The sequence below is a fragment of the Selaginella moellendorffii genome, unplaced genomic scaffold (genome assembly GCF_000143415.4).
Source record: "Selaginella moellendorffii unplaced genomic scaffold, v1.0 SELMOscaffold_68, whole genome shotgun sequence".
NCBI lineage: Eukaryota > Viridiplantae > Streptophyta > Lycopodiopsida > Selaginellales > Selaginellaceae > Selaginella > Selaginella moellendorffii.
The window spans coordinates 338,922-352,975 of record NW_003314329.1 but is presented as its reverse complement, the minus strand read 5'-3'; the positions used below and the strand labels follow the sequence as shown (position 1 = coordinate 352,975).

The 14,054-nt window shown below is 52.9% G+C and overlaps 7 protein-coding genes across 10 annotated transcripts; 4 read left to right on the top strand and 3 right to left on the bottom strand.

The window, feature by feature from the left end:
• Positions 1–3: 3 nt before the first annotated feature.
• On the top strand, positions 4–2,643 carry LOC112340619 (ribonucleases P/MRP protein subunit POP1-like). 2 transcript variants are annotated; one of them, XM_024659406.1, is made up of 10 exons: positions 4–481; positions 537–633; positions 701–784; positions 867–1,007; positions 1,063–1,166; positions 1,220–1,645; positions 1,701–1,809; positions 1,871–2,229; positions 2,286–2,381; positions 2,438–2,643. In XM_024659406.1, the coding sequence occupies exons 1-10, from the start codon at positions 21–23 to the stop codon at positions 2,619–2,621; spliced, it is 2,061 nt and encodes a 686-aa protein (XP_024515174.1). In that variant the 5' UTR covers positions 4–20; the 3' UTR covers positions 2,622–2,643. The 2 variants fall into 2 exon arrangements, with proteins under 2 accessions (XP_024515174.1, XP_024515175.1); XM_024659407.1 differs by having other exon boundaries at positions 285–481; positions 551–633.
• Positions 2,644–2,812: 169 nt separating this feature from the next.
• LOC9653338 (3-epi-6-deoxocathasterone 23-monooxygenase) lies at positions 2,813–4,890 on the bottom strand. Its single transcript, XM_024659410.1, has 9 exons — positions 4,594–4,890; positions 4,208–4,532; positions 3,999–4,148; positions 3,676–3,924; positions 3,539–3,625; positions 3,405–3,483; positions 3,239–3,348; positions 3,069–3,187; positions 2,813–3,008 (listed from the first exon to the last, which is right to left on the bottom strand). Exons 1-9 carry the CDS (start codon positions 4,809–4,811, stop codon positions 2,924–2,926), a joined length of 1,422 nt encoding a protein of 473 aa, XP_024515178.1. The 5' UTR covers positions 4,812–4,890; the 3' UTR covers positions 2,813–2,923.
• A 256-nt stretch (positions 4,891–5,146) lies between these two features.
• On the top strand, positions 5,147–7,507 carry LOC9653337 (calcium-dependent protein kinase 17). Its single transcript, XM_002985496.2, has 3 exons — positions 5,147–6,286; positions 6,434–6,730; positions 6,808–7,507. Exons 1-3 carry the CDS (start codon positions 5,644–5,646, stop codon positions 7,257–7,259), a joined length of 1,392 nt encoding a protein of 463 aa, XP_002985542.2. The 5' UTR covers positions 5,147–5,643; the 3' UTR covers positions 7,260–7,507.
• Positions 7,508–7,555: 48 nt separating this feature from the next.
• LOC9653336 (protein PIN-LIKES 6) lies at positions 7,556–9,437 on the top strand. Of its 2 annotated transcripts, none has more exons than XM_024659417.1 (10): positions 7,556–7,809; positions 7,865–7,944; positions 7,997–8,121; positions 8,184–8,305; positions 8,394–8,552; positions 8,613–8,687; positions 8,752–8,852; positions 8,907–8,959; positions 9,017–9,205; positions 9,260–9,437. In XM_024659417.1, the coding sequence occupies exons 1-10, from the start codon at positions 7,660–7,662 to the stop codon at positions 9,382–9,384; spliced, it is 1,179 nt and encodes a 392-aa protein (XP_024515185.1). In that variant the 5' UTR covers positions 7,556–7,659; the 3' UTR covers positions 9,385–9,437. The 2 variants fall into 2 exon arrangements, with proteins under 2 accessions (XP_024515185.1, XP_024515184.1); XM_024659416.1 differs by having other exon boundaries at positions 8,595–8,687.
• An 81-nt stretch (positions 9,438–9,518) lies between these two features.
• Positions 9,519–11,098, top strand: LOC9653057 (DELLA protein RGA2). Its single transcript, XM_002985494.2, has one exon. It carries the CDS (start codon positions 9,616–9,618, stop codon positions 11,068–11,070), a length of 1,455 nt encoding a protein of 484 aa, XP_002985540.1. The 5' UTR covers positions 9,519–9,615; the 3' UTR covers positions 11,071–11,098.
• Positions 11,005–12,168, bottom strand: LOC9653056 (N-alpha-acetyltransferase MAK3). 2 transcript variants are annotated; one of them, XM_024659423.1, is made up of 5 exons: positions 11,994–12,168; positions 11,809–11,929; positions 11,685–11,740; positions 11,185–11,551; positions 11,005–11,105 (listed from the first exon to the last, which is right to left on the bottom strand). In XM_024659423.1, the coding sequence occupies exons 1-4, from the start codon at positions 12,141–12,143 to the stop codon at positions 11,210–11,212; spliced, it is 669 nt and encodes a 222-aa protein (XP_024515191.1). In that variant the 5' UTR covers positions 12,144–12,168; the 3' UTR covers positions 11,005–11,105; positions 11,185–11,209. The 2 variants fall into 2 exon arrangements, with proteins under 2 accessions (XP_024515191.1, XP_002985486.1); XM_002985440.2 differs by lacking the exon at positions 11,005–11,105 and having other exon boundaries at positions 11,109–11,551.
• Positions 12,161–13,929, bottom strand: LOC9653335 (syntaxin-41). Its single transcript, XM_024659421.1, has 8 exons — positions 13,483–13,929; positions 13,107–13,392; positions 12,950–13,045; positions 12,816–12,872; positions 12,671–12,748; positions 12,547–12,612; positions 12,405–12,485; positions 12,161–12,339 (listed from the first exon to the last, which is right to left on the bottom strand). Exons 1-8 carry the CDS (start codon positions 13,662–13,664, stop codon positions 12,232–12,234), a joined length of 954 nt encoding a protein of 317 aa, XP_024515189.1. The 5' UTR covers positions 13,665–13,929; the 3' UTR covers positions 12,161–12,231.
• Between the last annotated feature and the right edge of the window lie 125 nt (positions 13,930–14,054).

Genomic DNA, 14,054 nt, shown 5'->3' with positions numbered 1-14,054 from the left:
GCCCTAGGCTAGAAGTTCCAATGGGTGATGGTGTTCTTGCGGTGGAGCGCTTCGCTGAGGCGAGGGCTCCCGAGCTTGAATCGCTCTTCGCAGCGCTGCAAAGTTCCGGTAAGTCCAGCGATGGGCTGGCGTCCATCAAGCGCAGGACTAAGAGCCACAATCGCCGCAAGCACCGCTTCTGGAACCACCAGGAGAAGAAATCCAAGAAGAAAGCCAATGCCAGCGCCAGTGCCAATGCCAATGCCGGGGACAAGGAAGATGGAGTGGTGGAAGGCGAGGATAAGAAGAGGAAGAGGGAGCTCAAGGTGGCTTCCTTGTCTAGGCGTGTCCGGAGAAGAGTAGAGCTTCAAGACGTGGTAAAAGGGAAGGGAGGCTCTTGCAAAGATGGAACTCGACGCCTTGTTACTCATGTGTGGCATGCCAAGCGCTTCTACATGGCCAAGCGCTGGGGATACTGGCTTTCCAGTGGCATCCCTGGAAGGTTTGCTCTCTTGTGGTGATTTTCTTTCGTCGCTTAGATCTCATCCAAGTTCCAGGGGACGATGCGCAGCGACTGTGTTGAGATGGCCTGATCGTGGAGCTGTGCTGCACGACGCAAGCTACTACAGTGCTATCCAGCTCGAAGGTCCTCAAGTAACTCGATTCGTTGCCTCGCAGCGTATTGCCAGCATTGCTAACTCTCTCGCTTTGGCTCTACCAGGAGGAGTTGTCACGAGTTTTGGGACTGGTTTTGGAGCCACTGGCTGGGAATGTCTCTCGTGTGCCATGCTACGTGATCGCTATGGTCAGTTTTTCACTTTTCCAATGAGTTCTTCGTTCTTCTCATGGTTGGTGTTTTCCTTTCTTTTTCTTTATTTTGATCTCAGGCTCATCACTGTGGGAAGGTGCCGCTGTCTTGCATTGCTCCTGTCAAGGTGGTCTTTTGTGCGGACCATGAGAAGCTGTGGATCTTCGTTCATGCAGCTGCATTTGATGAGGTCTTCGAGGCAGTGCAAAACGCTTCCCAGGTTTGTGAACGTTCGCTAGCGTCGTCTAACAGTTATAACAAGCTTTACTTTGCAGGGCATTTCTAGTGTTACGTGTAAGTCGAGGAAAGACGAGCTTGCTACTTTGGAGATTTTTGGGAAAGAAACCTTCCAACTTCTGGGTAAAGTGATGAAACCTGGGTGCGTCAAAGAGTCTGTTTTCATTCAAGGACTGACTTGAAAAAACTTTGCAGGTCTGATGGCACGTCTTCTTTTGAAGGACTTTTGAGCAAACTTTCAAAGCAGGCATGTGTAGAGCTGGAAGTTTGTGACCCTCGACATCGTTTCCTTTTAGAGAGCGATCCGGCTGTCCCTGTCGAGAACGAAACGACGAGAAACGAGCGTCCTGTCCCACAAGTAGAGGAGACTATCAACAATCTGGACGCAACATACTGGCAAGCTGTCATGGATCAACAACCAAAGGCCGAACAAGGCAGCACTTCGAGACTATGGGGTCCGTCCAGTGCTGTTGAGCCTCCACCATCTGACAAGACCGTAAACAAAAGGCAGCAAGCTCATCGCTTGTCCCACTTTCGCTTGGAAACCAAGGACGCGGAGCCTCCCTCCTGGAAGAAATGTCCCATTTTGCTGATGAAATACCAGCAAAAAGCCTTGAACGGGTGAGTTCTTTGCTTTTGTTTCTTCTCACCATCACTTCAACTCTGAAACTTGAAGGTGCTCGCTTGTTCTTCCCAAGAGCTGGGTCCACGCATTCTGGATGTCGCTAGTGCTTGCTGGAGCTCGTGTGATCGGTCAGGCAGAACGACGCTGGATCATGACGCACGTACGTTGGCTCTCGAAAGTCTTTAGTCTGTCAAACTCAAACTCGTGATTTGGCCTGTCAGGGAGGGATATCTTCATTCCCGCACGACTTTCCAGACTGTCCGGCGTACAAAGAACTCTCAAACCATGAGAGAGACGGCGATGAAGAGATGGAACAAAGTCCAACGCCCGTGGATCGAGAGGAGAGCAAAGTCTCGCTGTTTGTCCCGCGAACGGCGCTTGTGCTCTCGGCGTATCTGCAATTACACGATCTAACTCTCTCCCAGTTCAAGCCAGTGACTGCTACTAGCTGGACCATGCCTTCCACACCCGGAGCCTGCTACCTCAAGGTGATGATCCAGCCTGCGCGGAAGGGTGTTCCGGAAGAAGGCTGTCTTCTCTATGCTCCAACTTTGCAAGACTTCCATGGGTGGCTTGACAGGTGAGCTGAGCTCTTCAGGATTTGCGTGTTTATGCTTCATGTTTTCATCTGATCAGAGCGCAGAAGTGGCAAGGTTTGGAAATTGAGAACCAGGACGGAAGTGAGATCCGGGACAGGATTGGTTTCGTTACTTCAGCACCTCCATGGCGAAGGTTGGCTCTTCTTTTTTTGTGAACTCGCTGTTCATTGTGTTGCATGATTTATGCAGTGGAGACGCGGCCATCGCGTTTTGCGACGCCAGCCAACTTTGCAAGCTCCGGCATTGGCAAGAAGCTGAATCCGCTGAGAGCTTTGGCAAGGACGCCAAGGGGATTCTTGTGTTCTTTCACAATCCGAGATCATCCAAGCTCAGGCCGGCATTGGCATTAGTAAATCTAGAGCTCGAAAACTAACCAAGTTGGTTCATCGTTGGAACTTTCTCGGCTCTGGCACACTCGATCTCACGATTCAATGGGAAATTTCTCGACCCCACCACACGCGATCTCGCTGTCAAGAACAGAAGTTGGCGGGCCAAGTTTTTTTTCTGCTAGACAAGTGCCTTGCTGCTTGTTGACGACTGTGTGGAGAAGTTACTACTCGGACAGACTTAAAGTTGTAGCTTCCTTTTTTCTTTTGCTGCTTGTGAATCCACAGACACGAACTATTAATTGTAGTCTTGTAGTAACTCTAGAGATGGAGAAGCTGTCTTGAGTGTCTATAGATCGTGTAACACCACTGGTAAATGGTTCTTGGTGCTGATCTTTGGGAAGTTGATCACTTTCTCTGGCTCCGCTTCCCATCTACACACATACGCACCAAGGAAGTACTGAGAATTCGGAGGATGGGGTATTTGGACAGACCTGAATTGAGTCACAAAGTGATGAAGAAACACTGCAGTTTGTACTTTGGCCAGTTCTTGTCCCGGGCAAAGTCTCGCCCCTCCTCCAAACGGCAGCACATACGATGATGGAATGCTTCTCTGTTGCAACCAAGTTGCAAAGTTGCAAGAATGAGAAGTAGTGCTTAATACCTCTAACCAGCGCCAGGGGTGGAACTTGGTGGGCTGTGGAAACATCTTCTCATCGAAGTGAATGTTGAGAAAATAAGGAAGAACTGTCCAGCCTTTTGGGATCACATAGCCTGGAAGAGAGAAAACACCATGATGTAACACTTCCCAAAAAGTCGGAAGATTTCACCTCGGAATTCCACGTCCTTGAGTGCCTTTCTCATCACTCCTTGAGCCCCATTTGCCAGGCGGAGTGTCTCATTGAAAACCTGCGCTCAAACAATGCGTAGAAACAAAGTTTGTCTGAAGTATGGGCATATATACCGCGTGAGTGAAATCTAGCGACATGTATTCATTCCATGTTAGGCCCTCGCTTGGATCTTTTCCCTTTCGGATCGCGAGATTTTCCTCCTGGAGACAAGAGTTCCATGCAGCGTTAGCCAGGGATGAATAGTTCTTACTCTGATCTGTTCCAGAGCTTTGGGATTCTCCGACAAATTCTTGACTGCAAAGGCGATGATAACCGCTGGAATGCCCTCTGCGTTTGCAATGTTGATGAGGGCATTGTCGACGATGATCTGGTCCGCGTCTCTCTCCTCTTGCTTAATCTCCTCGATCAAGGCATTGAGGATGTCCTTGTGCTCGATGTCTGGCCGAGATCTCCGGAACGCTACCATGCCACTTATGATCTTGGTCAGCTTCTTACGTGCCTGAAAGATTGGAAGCAAAGTCACTTAGATCTACGCAAAATAAACATGAAGAAGGGGGTGTTCTTGCAGAGCACCTTCATGGCCCGGTGGTATGGAGTCCCTGGTATCATCAATGGGATTCCAATTATACCCCCCATGAGCCTGTTAAATTCCTCGAAGATCGTTGCCGAGAGCTTGCCTGGCTCCAGGCCAAACAGCTGCTTCATCAGAAAGTCGTGCGTGATCTGGCAAGAGTTTTACAAGATTATTATATGAGGATCATATATGCTGGAGAATAATGTACCCTCTGGATTTCGTCCTGGAGCAAGATCTTGGTGCCCCTGCTCCACGTACTCATCCCTTGCTTGGTCAGGAGCTCCATCTCGCGAGTGAGGTGCTTCTTGAGAGGCGTGGAGCTCACAAACCTCTTGAGCATGGCGTGCATTCTCTTGTGGAGCTCGCCGTGCTGGAAGAGCATTGCGTGCTCTCCCAGCACGTCCTTGAGCGATCGAGGGTAGCCAGACTCAAACAGCACCCCCTCGTTGTGGAGCACAAACTTGACGCCCTCCACGTCCGTGATCATGATCGTCTTGCCCGTGAGCAAGCTCGTCTTGAACACCGTCCCATACCTTTCCACACAAAGATCATATCAGCATTCACAATCCAGCAACAAGATCATTGTATAGGTACTTCTTTTCCCTCTCCATTGGGAAGATGTAAGGAGCCTCGGAGCGAGCAATCGTCACGTAAGGAATGAGCTCCCCAATGAGAGGCCATCCCATGCTTCCAGGGGGGAGCCTCTCCAGCTTCCGGAACCTCCATGATCGCCAGTAAACAAGCGCCACGAGCCAGAGAGCTCCGGCGATCCCTGCTATGGACGTCCACACCATAATTCTCGAATCCACCATAGCTGTCCTACCTCGCTCGCTCACTTTGCGGCTCTCGAGAGAGAGGAAAGGTAAAGAGAGAAAGAAAGAGGTTTTCAATAAGACATTGGCTGGAAGAACTTACGTGCACACATTGGAACCTTTCGTCTCGCAGCTGCCGATGCGTCGCTGTCTGCGGGACTTACTTACCCAGCTGCCCTTCCGGTCAAGTGATGCGTTGAGCAAACTTATTCAACGCAGGGTTGACCTACAAACTCAGCTGGCTTTTCGCTCGCTTATTCAACGCAGAGTTGACCCACAAACTCAGTTGGCTTTTCGGTCGCTTACAATTCCAGTCGGTGGAAAAACAATGCAAAGTGAAAAAAAATCAAACCCACACAATTGTTTGTTTTCAGTAAGTCAACTCGAGTCAATTGTGAGTCAACTCGAGTCAAACTTATTTTGTACCGAAAAGTGCACAAAAGGGTACGGACGTCGTTTTCCACGTGACTGCTGACGTGGCAATGGAATCGCCACACGTCACGAGAACGTGGAGCCGAGTCCAAAAGAAAAATCACACAGGCGTGTGTGGCCATGGCCGAGTGAAGGATTTCGGCGCCAGTGGCAGCTTCTATGAAAGGCGCGAGGAAAGCTGCACGGATCTCTGTCTCTCCGCCTCTCTCAAATCGCATCCAGGCGAGCAGGGCGCGCCAGAAATCTCCACTCGTTTTTCCAGGCTTTCCATCTTCTCCCCCATCAATCGATTGCCAGCGGCGCAGGGTGAAAGAGGGGCGGAGGAGCGCGCGCGCGAGCGAGCCAGCTGTTGTGATGCGCGGCACCGATCCGTGGATCTCGTGTCGGTGTTGCTCCTCGGATGGGCAACTCTTGCTGCTTGAGCCTGTGCGATTTGCTCCTGGGCGCCGAGAGTGAAGATCCACGCGTGCTGTGCCACACTTGCTCCATTCATCCCGGCGGCGGCGCTGGTGGCGGCGGCGCTGGTGGGCGCTGCCGAATCGTGGCTGGCGCGAGCGACCAGGGCATCGGCGACAACTACGAGCTGGGCGAGGAGCTGGGCAGGGGCCAATTCGGCGTCATCCGGCTGTGCCGCCATAGATCCACCGGCGAGCGCCTGGCTTGCAAGTCCATCGCCAAGGCCAAGCTCACGTCGGCGGCTGACGTGCGCGACGTGCAGCGCGAGATCGAGATCATGCAGCAGCTGGCCGGGAATCCACACATTGTGGGCTTGCGCGACGTGGTGGAGGACGACGAGTCCGTCCATATGGTGATGGAGCTGTGCGAGGGCGGCGAGCTCTTCGACCGGATCGTGGAGAGGAAGATGTACTGCGAGCGCGACGCGGCGCGGGTGTGCAAGACGGTTGTGGAGGTGATCCAGTGCTGCAACGCGCGCGGGATCATCCACCGGGACCTCAAGCCCGAGAACATCCTGCTGGTGGATGCGGCGAGCAACTCGCGGATCAAAGTCGCGGATTTCGGCCTCGCTGTCCACTTCCACCCAGGTGAGAGCAGCGTTTTCTTTATTTCTTGGTGCTCTGGTGGTGGTGCTAGTGGAGTGGTGATGAGATTCGAGTGTGGAGTGAGAGAGGGTGGCGGTTCTCTTTCCACTGCCTAGTTCTGACGCTTCGATTGATCGATCAATGTTACAGGCGAGACGCACTCGGGCATGGCTGGCAGCGCGTACTACATCGCTCCAGAGGTTTTGAGGGGCGAGTACGGGCCAGAGGTGGACGTTTGGAGCGCGGGCGTGGTACTGTACGTGATGCTGTGTGGCGTCCCACCGTTTTGGGACGAGACGGAGGAGGGCATCTTTGATGCTATTCGCTATGGCCACCTTGACCTCTCCAGCGACCCCTGGCCAAAGCTTTCCGCCTCGGTCAAGCGCCTCGTTCGCGGGATGCTGTGCCAGGATCCCAGCAAGCGCCTCACTCCGGCTCAAATCCTCAGTACGTTCGTCGAGTTCGTTCGTTCTTGTTGATCGATGGGAAGAAACTCAAGCTTTTGTTTGGTTTGATGGTTCCAGATCACGAGTGGATCGTTGAGCATGCAAGCGCGGTGGACAAGGAGGAGGAGGTGTCGCCGACGCCGGGAAGCAGCCTTGCGAGGGTCAAGCTGGGGCGTCGCAGCATCAACGCCGACTTGGGATCGTGGAGATCGTGGCAGACGACGACGAGCTCGAGCAGCAGCGATAGCGACACCGGGTTCTTGGAGGGGCTCTTGAACGATGGCCAGGACAGGGTGGCGGAGGACGATGAGAATAGGAGCACGGCAGTGGGATCATCGAAACATCGTGGTGATCGTGATGGTCGGGACCGGATTGAGAGCTCGGTGATTGTATCGGGGAAGACGACGATGACTCCGACACCTCCAACGGCCGCTAGCGTGCCTTTGTACCTCACTACTCCGTGCCGGCCCCTCGACGCTTGTTACGATGCTACACGGCTCTTCCAAAGGCAGGTGTCGAGCGGCGCGTGATCGAAGCGAAGCGGTCGAGACGATCTAGCCGATTTTTGGTGGTGCATGGTGGTGTTTTTTGCAAGTTTCGAGTGACACCACCGCTCCACACATTTATTTCGTTCATCCAGATGGTGGGCGATTCTTCTGTTTTTTCTTTCTTTTCCTTCCATTCTCTTTCTCTCGGATTGATCGACGCTAAGATATGTTCTCGGCTGGAACTATTTTTTGGCTACACAAATAAACGGTTAGCTTAAGTTTGTATAAAACTCTTGCTTGGGTGGATGGAGAGTCGCTGTAGACAAAAAAAAAAAAAAAAGAGAGATTTTTAGTGTGTCTGAGCGACGATTGGGACCGGGTTTAGGGCGAGAGGAAGCGCCTTTGTCTAGGAATTTCATGTCGAAAAAGGAAGAGCATTGCAATGGAGGCGCAGCCCGAGTCCCTGACGCGATTGCTCCAGTTTTCGGTGCTTCCAATCGCCAAAGTTCTGGTCATGTGTGCGCTGGGATTGCTCATGGCCTCCTCCTACATCAACATCCTCAACGCCACTTCGCGTAAGCAGCTGAGCAAGGTAAGAGAGAAGCAATCCACTCCATGTAGATCCATCCATGGCTGCCTTGTTCCAGCTCGTCTTCCAAGTGTTCTTGCCGTGCCTCATCTTCACGCAACTGGGAACAGCAGTGACCCTAGAGAAGCTGCTGGAATGGTAGTCAAGAAGCGCTGACTTCCGGAACTTACGTGGTCCTTTTTGTCAACAGGTGGTTCATCCCAGTCAACGTGCTTCTCTCCTCCACACTGGGCTGTTTGCTCGGCCTGCTCGTGGCGCTGCTCATCAAGCCACCGCCGCGCTTCTTCAAGTTCACCATCGTCATGATCGGCATTGGTATGTTCTTCCTCGCTCGCTTGCTTTTGGATCCCGGAGCTCCATGAATCATGTCCCCGCAGGAAACATTGGAAACATACCTTTGGTTCTCGTGGGAGCGATTTGCCGGGACAAGAACAACCCCTTCAACGATCCAGACACTTGCAACACTGACGGCGTTGCGTATATATCCTATGGACAGTGGGTACGTATTCCAGTTTTGCTCCTGGTAGAGCTCATGGCGTATGTTCCATTGTTTTTGCTTCTGATGTTTTCTCTACTTCTGTATATAGGTGGGGGCAGTGATCGTCTACACGTTCGTGTACAGGATGCTAGCACCTCCTGCTTCTGAAGAGGAAGAAGCCTCCAAGCTGCGAGAGTCTCTCCTTGTTGATCACAGCAGTAGCGAGGCAAGCGAAAGCGACAATGTTGTTCCATCCACGAACAGCAAAGTAAGTTGTCAACTGGACTCTTGTGTGAGATCTTCTCAACAGTGCCGGAAAGTGTCGCAGGCCGTGGCCCGAATCAAGCTGTGGCTACAGAGCGCGAGGATTGGAGACATACTTCAGCCACCGGTTGCAGCATCTGTACGTTGAGAGATCGTGTTTTGTTTTCTCCTTTCAGTCGCTGGAAACAGTGGATTTTGTGCAGCTTCTGGCACTGGTGTTTGGAGCAACGCCGTTCCTCAAGATGCTCTTCCTGGAAGACGATGCGGTGTTCTACTTCCTCTCCGACAGCCTCAACATCCTCGGGTAAGGCATGGCATTTTTTGTTTTTCTCGTAAGCTGCTTGCTCTTGTGGATCAGTGGAGCCATGATCCCATGCATCATGCTCGTCCTCGGAGGGAATCTCGTCAAAGGTTGGAGAGATACGAATCCGGAACTTTAGTTTACTCACTCGCCACTGTTGTTTCCAGGACCTGGAGCGTCCGAGCTGGGACTCAAGACGACGCTGGCCATCACGGTGGTGAGGCTTGTGCTGGTGCCTCCAATGGGCATTGCCGTGGTTTCACTCGCCGAGAAGCTCAACTTGCTACCACCCAACAACAAGATGTTCCGCTTCGTGCTGCTGCTCCAGCACTCGATGCCAACCTCCATTCTCGCAGGTGAGAAGGGGGATTTGGATGAATGGATCGAACTAACACTGCAAATCTTCGCAGGAGCGGTGGCCAGCCTCCAAGGTTACGCCGAGCAAGAAGCCTCCGCGATACTGTTTTGGGAGCACATTGCGTCCGTGGTCACCATGACCGGATGGTTGGGTGTCCACGTAAACTACCTCTCGTAACTTCTATTATCTTAATATTCAAAGCTGGGCGAATATGCCCCTCGTCCGTCCCATTCACATTGTCCGCGAATTATCTACGTGGCAGCCTTCTCTCCCTCCGATGCGCGCGGCCGCCACCGTCCATTTAACCCATCTCGTAGCGACCGCTCCCCCCCTCTCTCGGTCTCTCTCTTTTTCTTTCTCGCTCGCTCGCTCTCTCTCTTCCAGCTTTGAGAGGAGCCGAGGGGCAAGATGAGCAACTGGGCGATGTTCGACAGCATGCTGGCGGACACGGGCTACGCCGTCGCACAAGCGGAGCTCCCTCAACTCGCAGATCGAATGGAGCGGCTCGAGAGCCTCGGAGTCGAGCGCTTCGATCAGGACGCGGTCCACTCCAACCCATCCGACATCTCCGGCTGGATCGACAGCCTCATCGAGCAGCAAACCCGAGGTAGTCCGCTAGACTCGCAGCAAGATAACACCAGCAGCAGCCCCTCGCCGCCATCTCTGCTTATCTCTTGTCCTCACGACTCGAGCAGGATCGCCACCACCACCACCACCACCAACGCGCTGCCTCTCCACATGATCCACACCCAGCCCGATGACGAGCAGCAGGACGACCAAGAGGCAAACGGGCTCAAGCTCATCCATTTGCTCTTCGCTTGCGGGGCCTGCCTTGGCCGAGAGGATGACAAGTCTGCCAAGGCCGAGGAGTTTCTCGACCAGATCCGCATGCTGCTACTCTCCATGGGTGACAGCGCTGGAGCTATCGGCCGAGTGGCTGCTTACTTCGTCGAGGGTCTCTCTCGCCGGATCCTCTTTGGTTCTCTCCCAGCAGCGCAAGCCGAGGAAGCCGATCCAGCATTCCTCGAGAGCTTCTACCGGACCTGTCCCTTCCTCAAGTTCGGCCACTTCACCGCCAACCAGGCCATGTACGAGGAGCTCGAGGAGGAGCGGAGCGTGCACATCATCGACTTCGAGTTTGGGCTGGGTGTCCAGTGGCCGCCGCTCATCCAGATGCTGGCTATCCGGCCCGGGGGACCTCCGTCCCTCCGCTTGACCGCCATCGCCCCCGACCACCTCCAGTTCCAAGTCCACCACACTGGAAACAGGCTCGCTCGGTTCGCGGCTAGTATAGGCGTCGATCTCCAGTTCCAGACCGTCAACTCCATCGCCTCCGTCCTGGTCTACCCCGGCGAGGCTCTGGCTGTAAACTCCATGCTACACCTTCACCGCCTCGTTGACGATAGCCTCGACTCGGTCCTGGCATCGGTGAGACGCCTGTCTCCCAAGATCTTCACGCTGCTCGAGCAGGATGCCAGCCACAACAGCCCCGACTTCGACAACCGCTTCAACGAGTGCCTGCACTACTACTCCGCCATCTTCGATTCAATCTACCAGCAGTTCGGTCAAGTGGAGCAAGCGGTTCTCGAGTCCGAAGCCCACCTGGGCCGAGAGATCGTCAACATCCTTGCGTGCGAAGGCAGAGCCCGAGTCGAGAGGCACGAGCGGCTGGAGCAGTGGACTCGGCGGATGTCCGGCATGGGCTTCAAACCGAGGCACCTCGGGTCCAATGCTTACAACCAGGCTGCCACCTTCTTGACCATTTTCCCAGGGGGTGGTCACACCATCCAAGAGACTGCCGGTTGCCTGACGCTCGGTTGGCAGTCGCGTACCCTGTTTGCAGCCTCTGCCTGGCGCTGCTAAACGCAAAGCAATGCAACGCAACGCAGCACGAAGTCCTGTACACATTGTAAGTAGCTATATAAAAAGATTGACAATACCAAAACTTTTCTATGATTTTTCTCCCTTTTCTCTTACCTCGACACTTGTATTGGCAGCACGACTAGCAGCAGCCCGGGTGTTCGTGGCCGTGGTGGTGGTGATGCGAGCAGTGTCCATGTCCGTGCTCCTCGATTTCGTGACCGTGATGGTGATGGCCGTGCGAGTGATGGTGATGGTCGTGAGAACAGCACGAGTGCGAGTGCGAGTGGTCGTCGCTGTAAACTTCGTAAGACTGCTCGGCTTCGTCCAGTAGCGCTGAATCGGGCCTGGGAAACCGCAGCTTCAAGCGGAAGGCGTCGACTCCGTTGAGGTAGTACTTGTCCAGCCGCTTGGCTCGCAGGAAACCGAGATTTCCATACAACGCGAGTGCTCCTACGTTGCTCACTTCTGCCTCGAGCGCCACCTGAAAGAACAAAAAACTATGAGAATTGATAGTGATGCATAGTTGTCCATGATCCACGACACACACACACACACACAAAGAACAATTTAGAAAAAGAAAAGGAAGAGAAGTCGAAAGAGAAGTCTCCACTAACCTCGTCACACCCTGAGTCCCGCATCACCGATACGCACCTCGTCACAAGCTCCGTGGCTGGGAAAACCAAGAGAAAAAGAAGGAAGCATCGCGCTTGTTTTGCCAATTCTTTTGTTCTTACAAACCTATGCCTTTGCCTCGGTACGCCGTGATCACCACCAGCATTGCAATGTAACCGCGAAAGGAGTTTCTATGGTGCCCCATCTTGCACACTATAGTGCCCACGCATTTGTCCTTGTCGAAAGCCTACGATGAGACGATTTCCACGATCATATCGATAGCTTTGAAATTCTAGAGGCGAATTTCTTACCAGGTAACAGAGATTTGGCCACAAAGTGATGAAATACCGATACGTGAAGATGGAATAGGGCTCGCTCAGCTCGCTGTCGACGAGACTCATCACCAGCGGCAGCTGCTCCTCGCCTTTGTAGCTCTCGTAGCGAATCGCATCGTCCGCCATCGCGGGCAAGGCGCATGAACAAACCCTAAATCTTCTGTTCCCTCTTTTTTATTCCAAAAAATTTGGAGCTCACTTCTTTTGTCCTAGGCTACAAGACGAGCTTCTTGAAAATGAGCACGCATATCATGAAGACGCACAGTGCGATCAAAACCATGACGCAGAAAACCATGTCTCCCTTTTTTTGCGTTCTTTCGGCCTGTTCATTGACACAAGAAGAAGATCTTAGCGTTGCGAGAATGAAAAGCGAGAGATCCAACAAACCTGTTCTAGCTCTCGGACTCCTTGCTCGATCGAGGTGGCCACTTGTTGGACGTTGTAATCGATTCGATCGACTATAGTTCCCTGAGTTTTTTCAAAGAAAATAATCGATTGAGAACTTAAGCTCCTGATACCACACGCATACCTGATCGATTACAAGCGTGGAGAGGTCTTTCATGATCTGCGCGAGATCGTTCACAGACTCCATTATCTGCACAGACCAGCTGCATTAGAAAACTTTTTCCCAAACAACGCAATGAGTAGAGTACCTGTTGGACTTCCTTCTCCCGTTCCTCGCTCAGCACCTCGGCCTTCTTGAGCCGGGACATTTGTTGCTCGTTGAATCCCTGGAACAAGCCAGTCCACCTTTCAGTTTAGAGAAAAACCAGAAAGTAAACAAGCGCGAGAGCTTACCGGGTCATAAAACTCGTCCTCTTTTCCCCGCTCGTATGACGCAGTGATGGATGCACGCTGCAAAGCCAAGAAAGAAAGCACCAACACCGTGAGCTAAAATGCGATCCAGAGAGAAAAAAAAAGCACTGACTGACCTCTTGCTGCTGCTGCTGCTGCAAACGCTGTAAGTAGCCTTTCTGATGCTTGCGAAACTCAACGGACAACGTTTGGAGGTCGGTCGCCAGAGATCTCTGCTCACAGCAACACATGTTGGTCCACCAGAATCCAAGAAAAAGAAGAAAGAATACAAACCTGCACATTCACACGCAGCTTCATGTCTTCCGAGTGTCCTCGATCCTGAGAAAGCTGCCTCAGCTTTTGTTCACATTTCTTAAGCAGTCTGGTTATGTCTTGACTCATCAATTCTATGTTGTGTTCTTGGCCTTTACCTTTGATGTCATCAAACGTAGGCATGAGCGCTCGAGCATGAGCTTTGGCCAACTCTCCCATCTTGGACCGGATCTTCTGCATGTCGATTGCAACTTCTTCCGAGACATCAACCCAAGGCGGTGGCAATCCCACCGATACAACACCTTCCCTGGTGGAGATCAAGCACAACAAGAAAAGAAAAAAACGAAGAAGAAGTTTGAGTTGGATCGAGCAAAGAAATCCAGAAAAAAAATTCTACCTGGAGCCATCCACGTCCACCGTGCTGAGCCTGTTATATCCGGAAGCAGCCCCTCGCAGGAGGGGCGCATTGGAGAGCTCCACGACAGCGCCTTGTGCCGACGTGGACGCTGACGCTGGCCGCACTTGCTGTAGGGCAGTGCGGTACTTGCGAAACAGAGCTGTGCGATTGCGCGTGGCCATTGTCGAGCGGCAATCCCAAAACCCTAAAACACTGCCATCGCTCCAAAGATCTCCTGTGCGTGATCATCAGAGATCCAAGCTAATCCCCCACTCGCCCCCCTCCTCTACATCATTCTAGATTCTAGGTGAGTAGTCCCTCGCGAAGCCCTAGCGGAAGATCTCCCCACTCTCCCACCCTACCAGATCCGACGAGAGGGACACCGCAGCTAGCTCCGCATTCTCGCGACCTCAAGCTTTAGGGCTCGCGGGTGACGTGGCGATGACGCGGGATCCAGGTCACCATACGTGTCCACGTCGCGTAACAAAAAGGGAAATAGCGTGGGCTTGTCAAGTAGCATTCGCGCTTTGCACAAGTTCCATGTTGCCACGGTGGGTGTGATATTTTCCTAT

Coding starts and splice junctions, on each gene's coding strand:
- LOC112340619 (XM_024659406.1), top strand. CDS start 21: ATGGGTGATGGTGTTCTTGCGGTGGAGCGCTTCGCTGAGGCGAGGGCT. Junction 1,646..1,700: donor CAGCAAAAAGCCTTGAACGG/GTGAGTTCTTTG, acceptor TGAAACTTGAAG/GTGCTCGCTTGTTCTTCCCA. Junction 2,230..2,285: donor TTCCATGGGTGGCTTGACAG/GTGAGCTGAGCT, acceptor TCATCTGATCAG/AGCGCAGAAGTGGCAAGGTT.
- LOC9653338 (XM_024659410.1), bottom strand. CDS start 4,811: ATGGTGGATTCGAGAATTATGGTGTGGACGTCCATAGCAGGGATCGCC. Junction 4,533..4,593: donor CCAATGGAGAGGGAAAAGAA/GTACCTATACAA, acceptor TTGTGTGGAAAG/GTATGGGACGGTGTTCAAGA. Junction 3,925..3,998: donor CATACCACCGGGCCATGAAG/GTGCTCTGCAAG, acceptor CCAATCTTTCAG/GCACGTAAGAAGCTGACCAA.
- LOC9653337 (XM_002985496.2), top strand. CDS start 5,644: ATGGGCAACTCTTGCTGCTTGAGCCTGTGCGATTTGCTCCTGGGCGCC. Junction 6,287..6,433: donor CGCTGTCCACTTCCACCCAG/GTGAGAGCAGCG, acceptor TCAATGTTACAG/GCGAGACGCACTCGGGCATG. Junction 6,731..6,807: donor CACTCCGGCTCAAATCCTCA/GTACGTTCGTCG, acceptor TGATGGTTCCAG/ATCACGAGTGGATCGTTGAG.
- LOC9653336 (XM_024659416.1), top strand. CDS start 7,660: ATGGAGGCGCAGCCCGAGTCCCTGACGCGATTGCTCCAGTTTTCGGTG. Junction 8,122..8,183: donor CATCGTCATGATCGGCATTG/GTATGTTCTTCC, acceptor ATGTCCCCGCAG/GAAACATTGGAAACATACCT. Junction 8,688..8,751: donor AGCCACCGGTTGCAGCATCT/GTACGTTGAGAG, acceptor GATTTTGTGCAG/CTTCTGGCACTGGTGTTTGG.
- LOC9653057 (XM_002985494.2), top strand. CDS start 9,616: ATGAGCAACTGGGCGATGTTCGACAGCATGCTGGCGGACACGGGCTAC.
- LOC9653056 (XM_024659423.1), bottom strand. CDS start 12,143: ATGGCGGACGATGCGATTCGCTACGAGAGCTACAAAGGCGAGGAGCAG. Junction 11,930..11,993: donor GGCCAAATCTCTGTTACCTG/GTAAGAAATTCG, acceptor GTCTCATCGTAG/GCTTTCGACAAGGACAAATG. Junction 11,741..11,808: donor GTACCGAGGCAAAGGCATAG/GTTTGTAAGAAC, acceptor TGGTTTTCCCAG/CCACGGAGCTTGTGACGAGG.
- LOC9653335 (XM_024659421.1), bottom strand. CDS start 13,664: ATGGCCACGCGCAATCGCACAGCTCTGTTTCGCAAGTACCGCACTGCC. Junction 13,393..13,482: donor GTGGACGTGGATGGCTCCAG/GTAGAATTTTTT, acceptor GATCTCCACCAG/GGAAGGTGTTGTATCGGTGG. Junction 13,046..13,106: donor AGCTGCGTGTGAATGTGCAG/GTTTGTATTCTT, acceptor TGCTGTGAGCAG/AGATCTCTGGCGACCGACCT.